The sequence below is a fragment of the Cercospora kikuchii genome (genome assembly GCF_019650295.1).
Source record: "Cercospora kikuchii DNA, contig_00003, whole genome shotgun sequence".
Classification (NCBI taxonomy): Eukaryota; Fungi; Ascomycota; class Dothideomycetes; order Mycosphaerellales; family Mycosphaerellaceae; genus Cercospora; species Cercospora kikuchii.
Window position 1 is genome coordinate 2,463,955 of NW_025408584.1, and position 15,868 is coordinate 2,479,822.

General features: G+C 53.7%; 6 protein-coding genes across 6 annotated transcripts; 3 read left to right on the forward strand and 3 right to left on the reverse strand.

Annotated features, from left to right (window-relative positions):
* Positions 1–519: 519 nt before the first annotated feature.
* Positions 520–1,064, forward strand: CKM354_000533900 (uncharacterized protein; the record flags this gene model as incomplete). The annotated part of the gene is made up of 2 exons (XM_044800611.1): positions 520–926; positions 983–1,064. The coding sequence occupies 2 exons, from the start codon at positions 520–522 to the stop codon at positions 1,062–1,064; spliced, it is 489 nt and encodes a 162-aa protein (XP_044656546.1).
* Positions 1,065–1,602: 538 nt separating this feature from the next.
* On the reverse strand, positions 1,603–2,568 carry CKM354_000534000 (uncharacterized protein; the record flags this gene model as incomplete). Its single annotated transcript, XM_044800612.1, has 1 exon — positions 1,603–2,568. The coding sequence occupies one exon, from the start codon at positions 2,566–2,568 to the stop codon at positions 1,603–1,605; it is 966 nt and encodes a 321-aa protein (XP_044656547.1).
* A 658-nt stretch (positions 2,569–3,226) lies between these two features.
* Positions 3,227–3,733, forward strand: CKM354_000534100 (uncharacterized protein; the record flags this gene model as incomplete). Its single annotated transcript, XM_044800613.1, has 3 exons — positions 3,227–3,242; positions 3,304–3,510; positions 3,570–3,733. The coding sequence occupies 3 exons, from the start codon at positions 3,227–3,229 to the stop codon at positions 3,731–3,733; spliced, it is 387 nt and encodes a 128-aa protein (XP_044656548.1).
* Positions 3,734–4,622: 889 nt separating this feature from the next.
* CKM354_000534200 (uncharacterized protein) lies at positions 4,623–8,782 on the forward strand (the record flags this gene model as incomplete). Its single annotated transcript, XM_044800614.1, has 2 exons — positions 4,623–4,747; positions 5,287–8,782. The coding sequence occupies 2 exons, from the start codon at positions 4,623–4,625 to the stop codon at positions 8,780–8,782; spliced, it is 3,621 nt and encodes a 1,206-aa protein (XP_044656549.1).
* An 846-nt stretch (positions 8,783–9,628) lies between these two features.
* On the reverse strand, positions 9,629–10,636 carry CKM354_000534300 (uncharacterized protein; the record flags this gene model as incomplete). Its single annotated transcript, XM_044800615.1, has 1 exon — positions 9,629–10,636. The coding sequence occupies one exon, from the start codon at positions 10,634–10,636 to the stop codon at positions 9,629–9,631; it is 1,008 nt and encodes a 335-aa protein (XP_044656550.1).
* Positions 10,637–13,451: 2,815 nt separating this feature from the next.
* CKM354_000534400 (uncharacterized protein) lies at positions 13,452–14,252 on the reverse strand (the record flags this gene model as incomplete). The annotated part of the gene is made up of 1 exon (XM_044800616.1): positions 13,452–14,252. One exon carries the CDS (start codon positions 14,250–14,252, stop codon positions 13,452–13,454), a length of 801 nt encoding a protein of 266 aa, XP_044656551.1.
* Between the last annotated feature and the right edge of the window lie 1,616 nt (positions 14,253–15,868).

Below are 15,868 nucleotides of genomic sequence, written 5' to 3' on the forward strand. Positions count from 1 at the left end.
AAGAGAGTCCTCGCACGGTAGCAGTCTCGCAGTGGGAGAGGCGCTGGGGGGGGGCGGCGGGAATATCAAGCAGCGCAGCGCATCGCATCGCATCCTGCACGGCGGTGGGCTGTCCCTCATCAGCGCCTGCAAGCACGATCCATCCGCCGACCCGCCTGCAATAAGCTTGACCCGATTTGCGTTCAGGACATATGTCATCACTTTTGTCGTGCACAAGGCTCCCCTAGCCGTAGCTCCATAGTGGAGGTGTCCATCCTGCCTAGCACGCTGTGTTGGTTTCGGCGCAACTTCTCTAGCCCACCCGCCCTCTTGCCGCTTGACGAGGGTGCGCCTTAATTACTATAGCGGACCCTGCTGCAAGCCTCCTGCGTGCTCGCAGCTCACACACGCACTTCACTTCGACGCACACGCACACCGTCTGCGAAAGGCCATCACCTGCCGCCACGCGCCCGAGTGTGTATGCCGCGATTGGACCTCATCTGAGCTGCCAGCAACATCCACCGCTGCCCGCAGTTGGCCATGACATCAGCCCTGCCCTCAATCGGCGAGCCGTCGCTGAACACCGACCGCGTGTCTTCGCCCATGTCGTCGCCCGAGTCGAGCGCCGCCGTCAGCGAGGACGATACCATCTCCGCAGCCCGAATAGGCCGGCCCAAGATCGGGAGTCGTAAAAGTAGTGGCACCATGATCGTATCACGGGAGTCTGCAACCACGGTCGTCGAGCCTGACTTCGACGAGAACGATGTGCGCACCATGTCGCCGCGGCGGAATAGCGAAGAGGTCGACAAGCTAAGCGAGGAGGCGCGCAAAGATCTTATCGAGCAGGCCAAGCTCCTGCAAATGAGTTTGCAGGCCATCGTGGATCGTGTGGAGGCGGTCAAGAGCGAACATGAAAAGCTCGAAGGAGGAAACAAGTTCCTGCAATCGTACGTGCTGCGCAGTGACGCCCACAGATATCGCAAGTATACTGACCCGGTCGTAGATATATCGGCGAGCTCATGCAAACATCCAAAATCACATCATCGGCGCCCCCGAAGTCCAAAAAGGGCAAAGGAAGGGCGTGAGCATCATCGCATTGCATTGTAACATTAACTATCTCTAGCTGCCCCGGAGTTTGCAGCATTCAGCATAGCGTGGAACGTCGATTTAACGACATCTGGAAGGGAAATTGCATCACAATCGCTTAATCGGCGGTTGCATCGACGGCGCATGAGGCGTTTCACACGCCGGAGCACTCAAGTGCACCACAACACCACTATTTTAGCAGGTTGGCGCATCTCAACCTTGGAGCGCACGATTCAAGCTGGAAGGTACACCAGCACACCCTGCTCCGCCGGATACTACTGCATCTGCACGGCGATGAAGCGTTCAAAGCGCCAAGTATTTCCGCCGAAGGACTGAGGTCCTACTTGGCACGTCTTTCTTTCAAGGCGGTGGCGACTGATCTCCTGGAGCATTCGCCAGGCCTGTGAGAAGCTATCGACCCAGAACAACGGCGAAAACGGAGGCGGGACAACCCTACTGCAGGTGTAAGGGAAGGGAGGAATGGGCAATAGGTAGAAGAGGATAAGGCGTGGAGGGAATCTGCTAAATTCACCTATCCTACGCGTAGGCTTTGCCACCTACACTCTCGTCAAAAGCCATCAACTCCTTGAGTCCGCATGTTTCAAAGAGCGCTGCAGGTCCCATATTCTGGTCTGTCGGCGGCTGCCCTGTCTCTTTCAACGAGTGCAATGCTTTCCTCATCGCCGGCACAACAGCTTCCATGCCCAAGCACGGCCAAATAACGATTCGGAAGCCCATCTTGTTCGCTTCGTCGTTGCTGACCTGCGGCGTCCTACCACCTTGTACCATATTCAGTAGCACAGGAACCTTAGGCAGGCGCTCAATGACCTGCGTGGCTTCGTTCAGGTCTTGTATAGCCTCAAAGAAGAGTCCATCAACACCAATCTTGACCGCCTCGGTCAAACGCTCAATTGCTTCCTCAAAGCCCCCATTCCCTTCTGTGTCCTTACCAGCTCGCGCATCCGTTCGTGCAATAATCACAATATCATCACGAGACTCATCCCTCGCCTTGCATGCTGCTCTCAGGCGATTGTAGTACACCCCCCGACTCACGAGAAGTTTCCCGCTCAGATGCCCGCATCGCTTCTCCTGCACCTGATCTTCAATATGCAGCCCCGCAACCCCCGATCTTGCATAACTTTGCACTGTCCTTGCGATATTGATGGGACCTCCATAACCGGTGTCCGCATCAGCAATCACTGGAACTGTGGGATCAATCGATGCAATCATGGCCGCGTTTTGGTGCATGTCGTTGAATGTAGCCATGCCCAAGTCCGCCATTCCGAGCCGTGACATTGACGTCCCCGCGCCAGTCATGTAGAGACATTCGAAGCCGGCGGAAAGAGCAAGACGTGCGGTAATTCCATCATAGACGCCAGGGGCCACGACTGTTTTGCTCGGATCGGATAGCATTTGTCGCAGACGCGCAGCGCCTGAGATGCCTGTGGGTTTCTTGTCTTCGCTCGTGGCGTGACCTGCCAGCAATGTTTGGTGTGCGGCCATCTTGGTACGGTTGTGTTGCAGATGTGGTTCCGGGCTGGTGGGAATCCCTTTGCGGTTTCAGAACGTGTAGTTTGGTTGTTTTATACTTGTTCTGTTGCGTGTCTCTATGACAATTCGTCACTGTTGCATTGGCCTACTTTTGTTACTTATCTCCGTTTGACCTCATCTGGTGCAGCACCTTGCAGGCATGTTCTTTTGAAGGTCTTGCTCCGATTTTCGGAGCTCCACAAGATCGTTCTCTTCCTTTAACGCAAGATCATCGTCCTTGCTTCTCGCAAAGTCCGAATCACTTCTTCGCTTCTGCTGCCGCTCTGCCAGAAGACACGACGAACACTGTAGGGCAGTCGCCGTGAACCGAGAACGAGAAAGTCTGGGGCGGTGCGACTAGTGACGCGCGAGGAGTCGCCTTCACATGCGAACTTCCGGGAGTTCCCCAGACACTCAGGACAAGGTTTGCGATCGAGCCGCGGCATCTCTGTACGAGTGAAGTCATGTGCGGGAGGTTCATGTGCTTGAAATAAGCGTCGGTGTCCGCATCATTTGATAGATTTCAGCATTTCTCTGTGTCCATTTTCGTCAAAGACTGTTCATTGTTTGCTACTGAGGCAGCTTCAGCATCCGTTTTAACAGTAACTTCGCTACCACAACAACTCACAAAATGGGTCTCAAGGATGGTATGTTGCAGTCTCTTCCAGGGACACAAGGGTAAGCTGCAGTTACTGACGGGCTTGACAGATGCATTCCCCTCCTCCGAGGCATTCGATGCCATCGCAGCCGCCCTTTCCGACCCAAAGGAAAAGAAGGACGCAGTCAAGCAAGGCAACGCCATCTTCGCTTTCAACCTGAAGAACGCACAAGGACAAGAGAAGGCATGGCATCTTGACTTGAAGGAGAGCGGAAACGTTGGTGAAGGACTGGCTCCAAGCGGGAAGAAGGCTGATGGTGAGCACGATTGAATCCGTCGCTATGAAGACCTGGATGGACACTGACATGGGCTGCAGTCACACTCAACCTCTCCGATGAGAACTTTGGCAAGCTTGTTTCGGGCAAGGCCAACGCACAGAAGCTGTTCATGAGCGGCAAGCTGAAGGTCAAGGGAGCGGTCATGAAGGCCACCAAGATGGAGCCTATTCTAAAGAAGGCTCAGAACAAGGCGAAGCTCTAGATGCTGGAATAGTGGGATGGCGTTTTTGGGACACGTAAATGATACACCTATCTCGCAAAGCAGTCCGCGTGATATGCTGCGACATGTATTTCAAAAGAGACAATATGTTTCCGCAAGCTGCTTTCCATGCCGCCGTGCGCTCGCCTTGTCTCCATCTTGTCTCAGTAGCACGACTCAGCCTACAGATGTAGCCATCTACAGCGCCCACTCTGCTCGCAAGCTGCCTTCTCATTACAAAGCGGCTTGATTTGTTCACGACCCCAGCGGCACCTGTTGGCCGCTCAATGCACGACCGTACCACATGCTGAAACGCGGATGCGGATCGCACGCGACCTTCAACGCGACCTACACTACTAGCAGATCTTTCGCGCCTGTGCTTCGACTGAGCGCATCACTACTGACGAGTGCAGCTTGCATTGTCACCAAGACGTTCCTTCTGCTCGCCATCTTACCTGAGAGACGCGTGTGTTGGCATTGCATAGAGCTTGTCCTCGGCATTTTTCGAGCCAATCACGTGTTGACGACCAGTAGTGAACGGCCGTGCGCCCGGCTGATCTGAACTTCGTTCCTTTCTGTGTTTGGCGAGGAACGGACTTTGCGGGCGACTCTTCAACTTCACTTCCAACATTTGAGCACTGCACCGCCGCACAACAACGCGTCCGCCACACCCCTCCGAGCGCGTTCAACATCTTCCACCCGCGCATGGCACACCTTCTTCTTCACATCGACTTCAGTGCGACCGCGATTGTACATACCACGACTCCGAACACGACACGGTGACGAGACTCGAGAAGATTGCGCATAACTGCATCGAACCCGCATAAACCTCATCACCTCGCATCGCGCAGGTCCCACACCCGTCGAGTCGCGCCGCGGACGCGCGCATACTATGAGCAAGCGCGGCGCTGGGAACTGGGGCGGCGACGAAGAACGCTACGGCGGAGCATCAGGAGCAGACATGGAAGGGGCCGACAAGCCCACACAGGCCACTGCGGCGCAGCTGGCGAGAAGAAAGTGAGTGCTTTTCTATTGTTGCTATTGTTTCTCTGTTGTCGCGCAGCGTATTGTCGCTGCATGGGTCGGATATGGGTTGGCTCTGTGGTGCGCGAGATTTTGGAAGCTATTGTCAGTGACAATGCGCGACAGTGGCTGGAGGTGGGTTGACCTTCATCACAATAGCATTTTCAGGATGCTATTCTTGAGATGGAGAGAGATATCCTCGCCCACCTCCGCCATTCGAGCGACTTCCACTCACGACTGTACGATTCCTTTCTCCGCCTTACAAAACACCACAAAGCCGTCCTGTCTGCAGCTGGTCTGCAGTTCAAGTATCCCCTCAACATGAGGAACGGAGTCGTTCCCTTCTGCATGAATGGTGTCGTCTATGGCATCCACCCGCCTCCCACGCCAGCGGAGAAAAAATGGTTGAAGACCGGAGATGACCTGGCCAAGGAATTCTCGCTTCTGAAAGTCTTCGGCCTGGACCTTCCCCGAGGCGCAGAATTTGATGTCGAACACTATCTTCCCGTGTATTTTGATACTGACATATACAGGCTGTTGAAGCCAAAAGCTCGCGCGGGCTCGGAGCGTGGTCGTAGCGACTCTCCGGCAGTCCAGCCACAGGCCAACCCATTCAATGCGCAAGCAGCGAACCCGTTCACATCAACAAGCTTCAATTTCACGGCAAGCCAGCCCCAACAGTCGAACGGCACGGCATACCAGTTTGGCCAGTCCACGCTGGCTTCAGCGAATCCACCGCAACAAAACGGCACGAACAACCCTTTCTCGCAATCATCAGCGCCCACATTCGGCGGATTCGGAGCGTCGACACCTCAAACACAACCACAGCAGAACGGGTTTAACGCTTCGACATCGCTCTTCAACCAGCCGTCGCAGCAAAACAGCACGCCGAGCTTCGGTGGATTTGGGCAGACTCAGAGTCAGCCATCTCAGCAGAACGGCACGACGACTCCTGCAACGAGCTTTGGTGGTTTCAGCAACGCGTCGCAGCCGATCAATCAAGGCGGTGCAGGCATGAATGGCAACGCCTTCAACGCTTTCGGCAAGCAGCAGGAGAACAACAACCAGTCATCAAATACATTTCCCGGCTTCGGCCAGAAGCCTCAAGAGAATGGTACGCCTGCGCCCGGTAGCTTCAATGGCTTCGGACAGCAAACACAAGAGAACGGCAGCAGCAGAGCAAGTACACCAGCATTTGGCGGTCTCTTTGGACAAAAAGCACCAGAGCAGAACGACAAGCCCGCCAGCGACTTGTTCGGGCAGAAAGCATCAGACACTAACACTAAGCCTGCAAACCCTTTCAACGGCTTTAATGGTTTCGGGCAACAAAAATCAACGGAAAGCAGCAACAAATCGCTGTTCCCAGCTACACAAGCTCCGGAGCAGACGCCGAAGATCGCCGCGACCACCAATATGTTTGGTCAGCCACCCTCTTCGCAGGCCGCAGCGCCGTCCACAGGACTTTTTGGTTCGACCACAGCAAGCAGCACGACTGCGCCAGGCACTGGAATTTTTGGGGCCAACCCATCGAGCAGCACGACTGCGCTAGGCACTGGACTTTTTGGCTCCAATCCATCAAGCAGTGCAGCTGCATCAAACACTGGGCTGTTTGGCTCAAAGCCTGCCACGACTGAACCTACCAAGAGCGGCGCGAGCATATTTGACAACCTCCCAAAGAAGGACACGAGCAGCTTGAAGATCAACTTCTCCTCTGCAGACCCATCGCAGGTCTATCGCGGCGAAGATGATGACGATGAAAATCAGACCGCAAGCCCAGAGAAAGACGCCGAGAAGCAAGCACCGCCGATGAACATCTTTGGCAACCTAGGTCAGTCGCAGCAGACTCCAAAGCCCACGTCAAACATCTTTGCGGCATCCTCACAGACGCCCTCTCTCTTTGGCAGCACCGCTGGTCAGAAAGATGCGAACACCAGCACGATTGGCGCTACCCCTCAGAAATCGTTGTTCCCCAGTTCGACACCTGCTGCCACACCGGCGGTGTCAAGCACGCCCGCAACACAACCACCTCGCTCACTCTTCGACCGCATCAACAAGCCGGCATCCGAAGAGACGCCAAAGGCTCCACTCTTCAGCGCAACACCGGCATCAACGTCCACTGTGAAGTCGCTCTTCCCTGCTGCAACACCAGCGGGAGCATCCACACCAGCCGCCACTCCTTCGCTCTTCCAAAAGCCGTTGACGCCCGCCGAGGATGAAACCCCTAAAGCCGCGCCGCCCAAGAACATTTTCGCGCCATCGGCCGCAGCGCCTTCGACACCAGCGACGGCGCCTTCAGCACCAACAGCGCTCTTCAAGGCTCCACCAGCTACAGCACCTGTTGCACGCACAACAGCGCCACCTGCCAACTCTGCGTCTACAAGCTCGAGTGCCAACACTGCGCCTTCGAAATTGTCAGATTCGCAACAGGCAAGCATGAAGGCTCTCAATGAGGGCGTGCTCGCTCACCTGAGAACTCAGCGGCCAGATGTCGACTGGAGTCCCATCTACAGATATGCATTGCAGATGGCCGCGCAGATCACTGGTCGACCAGCTCCTTCAGGCGCCGAGCTCAATCCCACGCCAGCGGTCCAGCCTTCTTTTGCGCCTACGAGCGGTGCATTTACTACTGGTCCTGCCAAGTCTACGAGCACAGCCTCAAATGCAGCACCGTCACAGCCAGCTCTGTTTGCGCAAACACCAAAGGCCGCTCCAGCTTCAGCCTCAATCACCCAGGTCCCAGCCACAGCACCTTCAAAGAAGCGCCTCTTCGAAGAAGATACCGATGAGCGGGTGCCTGCAACAGAGAAGCGAAGCAAGCCAAACGAGACCCCTTCATATCCGAAGCTCCCAGACACCGCAAGCAATACAGCCAAGCTTTTCGCGTCTACTCTTGACAAGCCTGCGGCATCTGATGCTGCGAAGTCTACGTCGTCCTCTGGCTTCACTCCGGACACGAAACCATTGTTCTCCGCATCTGGCGCGACTGCCAGTGCTACCCCAGCAACTGGTGGCTTCAAGCCAACTTTCAGCAACGCATCAGCTTCAACTACTGCTACCACCGGGGGTTTTAAGCCCACCATGCCCGCTGGCAGTGCTGGCAGTAGCTTCCTCTCCTCTTTCGGCGCATTGGCAAAAAAGCAAGAAGAGGCAGACCGGCAGAAGCGCAAAGACAACGACTTTGACAGCGATGAGGAGACAGAAGAGCAATGGGCAAAGCGAGACAAAGCTGAACAAGAAGAGAAGCGACGCAAGTTTGAGGAGGCCGCCAAGAAAGCACCATCATTCTCGATTGGAGCTGCAACGCCCAAGCCTGCGACAGCTGAGGCAGCAGAGAAGGCTCAAGGCACTGGCGACAAGACCTGGAAGCCTGAATCACCACTGAAATTCAACAACGGCGCCACTACCACGCCAGCCGCTGCTCCACCGAAATTTGGCAGTCTGTTTGGCTCCTCCGCTGCCAATGATGCCAGCAGCAAGCTGTCAGCCCCTGCCACATCGCTCGACGCATCGCGTGCCACTACTCCGGGAGCTACCACTGATGGCGAACCTGCTACTACCACAAACGGAGACAAGGCAGCAGCAGACGATGGAGAGCCCAGCGACGAGCCTAATCAGCCACAGGCATCAGACGAGATCAATGACCTTCAGCCAGCAGAGCGTGAGGCCAACGAGGTGTTACTCGAAGTCGAAGATGTTCGCACTTCCAAGATGGAGAAAGATGAAGAAAGCGGCAAGCAGATTTGGAAGCCGAAGACACGAGGCCGATTCTTCATACTCAAGGACAAGAGCACCGGCAAGATCCGTATGCTGTCTCGCACCGGTGCTGGCAGAACGGTCCTCAACCACTTCGCCAACAAAGAAGCTACATTCAAGGTACACCCTAAGAAGGCAACCATGATCGTCGCTTCCATGTTTGTCGACCATCTACACACCAACCCACCTGGTCCCGGCCAGTGGATGTTCAGCACTCCCGACCAGGATGACGCTGCAAAGATCGCCAAGATCTTGACAGATGGCACACCAAAGTAGACATTTGGTAAAACCACTGTCGACACAAGGCAAAGCCGACCGCGACAAGGTTCACGGCGCGTGCTTTCTACAACGAATTCCCGATTGATTGATTGATTACCTGTACGATACACCGCGGTTTCATGGCACGAGCAAAAAGCGTTGGACCGCAACAAAATGGAGACTGGCATTGACAGATGTACTGCTTTGGAATGCATGGCGAGGATTTGTCTGATAGACAATTGCGTAAGTATAGCATTTGCAATGGCGCTAGGAGACTTGTTTATATGGGCTGAGGAGGAGGTTTTGAGAAGGCACAGCAACCAGCCATGCGGCGTGCGTTTCATGGCGTTCTCACGACAGAGAGTTGTCGTAATGTGTGTGTGCGGGCGGCGGACTTCGAGGGTCATTCTGCGCAACGAGATACTCGAGGTAGATGTATACCATCCATGAGGCATGATGTGCCTGTTACATTCGTCTTTCTTCCCCATTCTGCTTCCATTGAAAAAGTTTGATGGGAATCAGATTTCTCATGGACCAGATTTGTCACGTTTAATTGGTCGGCTACTGAGTGTACACTTTGTTGTGTTACTGATGGAGCACATTGGAATGGTTCATGAAGACGGAAGCATTTATTGTAAGACATCACAATATTTGCGATCATTGGAATTATTTCTGCTTTTTGTACATCTGCAACATCCGTTCGTAAGCAGGGCAAACGCCACTGGCACTTTTGCACTCGCAAAACTTTGAAGTTCCTTTCGCAAATTTCGCCTTTCTCTTCAACCTATTCCACTGTGCCGTCTTATATCCTTACACTTCGTCCTCACGGTACCAGCTAGAAAGAAAGGAAAGGTTATTCGCCACTCAAGACAACTGATGCGCATCATCATCAGACGAAATCGGCGACAAAGCAACCGAAGCTCTTTGCGCGCTCGGAGTCCTAGACAATTGATTCGAAGCAGGAGGACTAATAGTATCCGAATCATCGCTGACACGTTTCTTATGTCCTTGCGGATCCACGGCGCTGAATCTCGCACTATTAATAGTGCTTGCGGGACTCTCGGTCTCATTGATGGCAGATTGTCGTCTGGAATGTGGTTCCATCATGGTGAAGCCTTCTTCTTGTTGGGAGTAGCGTGATGAGGCGGCTTTGCTGACGCGACGGTCGCGTTTGTTGCTGAAGTTCCCGAGGAAAGATGTGGGTTGGAGAGACGCTCGCCAGCTTGAGGGAGGGGAGACCGCGGAGTAGCGAGTTGTGTTGCCGGTGCCGCCTAATGAGTGGCGAAAGGTGCTGGAGATTGTGGATTGTCGGACTTCGTTTGGATCGCGTGATGGGAGCTCAGTTGTTGTTGAAGTGTGGATTGGCTGTTTCGACGCTTGTTCCAAGGTTGCTTGGGTCAAAGGTAATGGGCTGGGCGAGTCGAGCTCCACTGGGCTGTTTATGGCGCTGTCTCTTCGGGCTGGATGTATAGCTGCTGGCTTCTCGACCTCGTAGATTGGGCTTGTTGCATCTTCGAGCTCGTGGTGGCAGCTAGTATCCCCCAGTTCGTGCCGATCTTTGTGATCCTTCTCTGATGAAGAGTGTTCCTTCTGACCCGTCTCTGCTTCGCCAAACAAGCGTGATCCTCGGAAAGCATTCTTGCGGCGCAGAAAGTCCTGCAGCATGGAGGGATGAGTTTTGTCTGGCTCTTGCCCGCTTCTATTTCGCCTTCGTCGCTCGGTCGTCCAGATGAAGTAGATGAGGCCGCCAAGAAGAAAGACCACGGGCACAATTACGCCAATTGCGATTTCGCCATGGGTATCAAGACCGCCTTCCCCTGGATTGCCGTCGCCGTCGGCTTCTCGCCGCACTGATCGAAATATCACACCCATCGTGGACTCGCAGTGCAGTAGTGCGGATGTGCGGATTGTGTTCGACCAAGACTCCCGACAATCGAACCACTTTGTGCAAGATGCAGCTTCTTGGAGGATGAGTACGATGAGAAGTGCCCCTTAGGTGCCATGTAAGTTCTTGTGTTTTCAATAAACCATAATGTGTCTGTGTGCCTGTTCAGTCTCATGTGTCATGCGCGGTGTCGCTCAAGTACAGCTTTTAGGTTCGCTGGGTTCAAGCACGCCGCCAGTGCAGTCGGATGCAGAAGTCAGGCGAATCACAATTGATCCTGCCGGTGCAAAAAGTCTTATAGGTAAGTCTCATGGCCCGCATTGTGTTGAATAATGCCCCCTCGTGCCGTGCATAGTAGCAGTGATTGCAGCCGTTACGACGAACTGGTGGCTGATGCCGCAGTGCTGGAAACCCGTTGAACGAGATCCGACCTTAGATGGATGTTTCTGTGGCAGCTTCAAGGACCAGGGAAGATGTTCCTAGGAGTCAGCTCCGCAATGCCTCGATACGTTCAGCGAGCATTGTTTATGGCAATCGTTTTGCCATCAGCGGATCTGCGGCGTCATGCTCACATGTGTATACTACCACGACACGAGGCGTGATGTAGATTGCGTACTGCGGCATTTCCAGTGAAGCGGAGTCAAGCTGTGCTGCGAGTAATGGGCTCAGGGGTGCCTTTCGTGAGCAGATGTGGTTCGAATCATGCACAGGAGATGTAGCAAGGGTCCGCAAGCCAAACAGATTGTACCTGAACTCTAACCAGTCGACCGGTTGAGCAACACCCAAGATGTTTTCGGATGACTGATGGAAGAGGAATCTTGCCATTTACTCAGAGGCGATCACAGTGCTTGTTGTGCTTCGGGCTTTGCTCAGACTTATTATGTGACCTCGACCAGAACTGACTGCTCGCAGATCCACGGCTCTACAGCCGGTTTTCAAAAGGGAACGGCAATGTTCCCTCCTCCAGAATCATGCGGAAAAGCGCACGCATGTGGAGTGCAAGAACTCGGAACAGTCGTGCTCGTGGCTCTGGTCTCTCACTAATGAAGTCGTACAGTAGACGCCGATCACCTGAAGGTTTCGAAACATGGAAAGTGAGGCAGTATGCGCATTGTAAGTTGGTAGAGATATGCAGGTATGTCAATCACTGCATGTAGCATTGAGTTGTGCCGTTCGGCTGGCTCAAAGGTGCCCTTGAACAGTCGCTCTGATTATTCCGTCCTGCGGCTTTGAACCTGCAGTAGTGCTGCAGTCATGCCTAAAGTCCGTTTACAGCGGCATCTAAAACTGACCTAGTCCCCGTGCGTAATGCCGCTACAGCGACGTTTCCGCTGGTCGGCGGCTGCTTCTGAGAACATACACCGAGTCCGAAGCCCTTCGACGTCCACGGTGTCTTAATGGTACCAAGCCAGCCATTAGTATGCGATGCTCCATGATGTTGTCGTCCCTGGTCCGCCTTATGTACTTCCAAAAATTCGGATGTCCGTATTCCCATTGATAGAGCCGCTGCATCTCGTTCTGACAGGGTATGTGGTATCCATGCCTCCGCTGATCAGTGAGAAAGCCACAGTTCCGTCCCAAATTTCCTGGCAGTTGAAGCAACTCAGGCATGCGACCTTCGATAGCTTTGGCAAGAGATTGCCAGGCGCGGCCGTGTCCTCCAGGGCCGATCCCGGAATGATGAGAAAGCCCGCAGTTGCTGATGGCGCACTTACGATGCTTGACGTGCCACGGATAGCAAGTGTACCTCGAAAGGAAGCAGTGTATCATTTCGTGCAGTAATACTTGGAAGTACATCGCTTGTGCTGACCACAAGGAGTGGTGCGAGGCGTCGAACGAGATGAGTTCCGGTTGATTAGGAGCATAGGATGGCCATGACTTGCCTATAGACCCACCATTGTTGATTGTGCCAGCTTGCACCAATTGCAGGCGAGATGCTGGCAGCTGTCCCAAGAAGAAGAGCTCATTGAAGATGTCTGCGGCTTCTTGTAAAACCCGCCGGGGCATACATTGGAATGAGTGCTGATAGCTTCTCCTCAGGTCGTGCCATCGAGACAGTGCTTGCTGCTGCGTCTGCTGTAGGGTGAGCGTAGAGAACGACGAGGCTGCCCAGGTCGCAAGATGAAAGGCGTCATGCCCTCTGTAGGATAGACCCGCGAAGATGCTGAACGTCGGCGGAGAAATCGCACACGATGGCAGCTTGGGCTCACAGTCGGTGCATACGCAGCCACGCAATGATATTCGGAGTTCTGCTAGCTTGCGCTGCTTCTCGCGGTACAGGCGTTTCTCGGAGTGTGGCTTTGTGACAACGAGGGAGGGCATCTTCGTGTGAGGTATGGGTTGTGCACCCAAAGAGCTAGAAGGATTTGGTAACGTGCAGTAGTGCTGAGTGCAACTCTGGAGGAGAGCGATCGATGTGATTCATATTCTGGGCGGCATGTCCTCAGATTCAGGCTCAACACCACCACGAATGGTTCTTGCTAGTGCTCCTCCGTTCAACTGATGCCTTCCGCGTCCTCCATCAGACGAATGGTCATTACCGCAATGATCTTGGTAAGTGAGTTGTGCCTGCCGTTCATACGTGGTACGAGCGGCTTCACGGTATGAAGATTTCAGACTTCTCTGTGGCCTCATTTGGCTGGCCATGCAAGTGAGGTCAGGCCAAAGACACGTGCCTGGCCTCATACTCCTTCAAGCCAGTACTAATGGAGCGTGCTGCATCCTGCGCGAGGTATGTTGGCATACTGGATAAGTTCTGGACCTAGGTGCGACTGGGCCGATCATGATTGCTGCATTCAAACTTCATCCGGGCAGCGCTTCGTCTCTGAAAGCAGCTTTTTCCTCTGCCGGCTCATCGTACAGCTCCTTCAAACTTTTGCGCCGCGATGGCCCCGTTCGTTCCTGCGATCTCTGGCGTTCCATGACCCTCCACGGCTTATCCTCCTTTTTCCAATTGATGCAACTCAGGCCAGGCAAAGGCACCGTCCGTGCTAGGTCGGTCTGCGGCACACTCTTGGTGTCGAGCTTGAAATGGCCGTGATAGTGTCCCATGTCGATCTGATCGCGGAAGTGGGCGCGTGCCGGGTTCGCCTGGATTTCGAAGATGCGAGATTCGAGCAGAGGCAGCGGCGGTGGTTGGAAGGGAATCTGCACGGGGCGCGCTGGTGGGTTGGGAAGAGTGGCCATAGGCGTGTAGCTGGTGCGCGTCGACATGGCTCTCGTCTGTCCGAGGCCCCATGCTCCGCCTGAGCGCGGTGGAAGGACTTTGCGTGCGGCGGCATCAGCGACAGATGGTGCTGGCTGTGGGCGAGCGGGAGACTCGGGCTCAAAGTCTTCCACTTGCTCTTTCACGGGCGCTCTTCCCATGCGGAAGCGAATGGGGCACTTTTTGATACAGTGAGAAGCGGCATCTTCGCTCTTGAAGATGACGAGAGTCGCATTGGGCATGGACAAGGCATCGTATTTCAGGTTGCGGAAGTACTCAACCTCTCCGAACTGCGAGATCAGGCGCAGGATCTCGCGCGACTCGCCCAAGTTGGATGGGCGTGGGGTGATGCGCAGATGGAGCGCCCTGCCCGCCGTCGACCTCGCCAGCGATGCCATCTGATGCTGTCTCAAGAGGGCGGAGGAACACGGCGGACGGAGATGTACGAGGTGAGCGGAGTGTTGCAGCGATATGATAGGTCGAATTGGCGGACTTCTGCCTGGTACGCTAACGTGTTTGATAAGCGAGTGTGACAGACACGCTAGTGTGACACTTCCATCTCGTATCTACCACCACCACTAAACGCGTCAATTATTCCACCATTTTACGCGATGGCACCTCCAAATGAAGAGGTTCTTCAGTATGCTATCCGTGACCTCCATTTAGGTCGTTTCAAGAGCGTGCGCAGCGCTGCAGCTGCCCACGGAGTCAATTATATGACGCTCAGCCGGAGGCTTAATGGAACGCGTCCACAGGCTGGTACACCTGCAAACAACAGAGTCTTGACACCTATTGAAGAGGAGGTGGTTTATCAGAGGATTCTTGACCTGGATGCACGTGGTTACTCGCCAACACAGGCTATAATCAGAAGCTGGGCCTCTTCAATTACCCAGGCACGGAATGGACAAGAGGTTGGCCAAAGATGGGCTCATAACTTTATCAAACGTCATAAAGGCCTGGAAACACGATTATCACGGAGGCTCTCAAATCAGAGGGCTAAGAATGAGGACCCAGAGGTTATTACAGAGTGGTTCAGGCTCGTTCAGAACATAATAGCCTGCCATGGAATTACACAACACGACATATACAACTTTGATGAGAGTGGATTCAGGCTTGGACACTGTCAGAATACTATAGTTGTTACTGCTACAGAGCGTAGGCAACGACCTAAAGCCTTGGTTTCTGATTCAACACAATGGCAGACTGTTATTGCCTGTGTTAATGCAGAAGGCTGGTCAGTGCCTCCATATGTTATCTTCTTAGGCAAGGAAATGAACAGGGCCTGGTTCAAACACCTACCACTAAACTGGAAGCTTGGAGTTAGTCCTAAAGGCTGGACATCCTTTGATCATGCAGTCCAGTGGATTAAGCACTTTGATGACTATACAAAGCATAGGACTGTTGGTCAGAAGAGGCTCTTGATTTTGGATAGCCATGACAGCCATTTAACTCCAGAGTTTGAGGAATTCTGTATTGAACAAGGCATTATTACCCTCTGCATGCCAGCTCATTCAAGCCACTTACTCCAGCCTTTGGATGTTGGCTGTTTTGGTCCATTAAAGAAGGCATATTCAGCTAGAATTCAGAGGCTTGGCGCAGCTGGATACCACCACCTAATCAAGGAAGACTTCCTACCACAGCTCAGGGTAGCCTATGAGGCTGCATTCACTCCAAACACTATCAGAAATGCCTTCAGAGGCTCAGGCTTAGTACCACTAGATCCACAGGCTGTGTTGTCCAAGCTGACACTGCGTCATAAAACACCAACTCCACCACTACCTTGTTCATCAGACACACAGAATACCCCTCAGAATCCAAGGCAGGTTGAGAGGCAAACAAGCAAGATTAAGGCCAGGGTTACTAGGCATCAAAACAGCTCACCAACCTCAATTATTGAGGCAGTGGACAGGCTGTCAAAAGGGTTCAAAAGGTCACAGACTGCTATGACATTACTGCAGGCTGAACATGATAACATGAAGACTATTATTGAGGAATTACAGTCTCACAGAGCCCC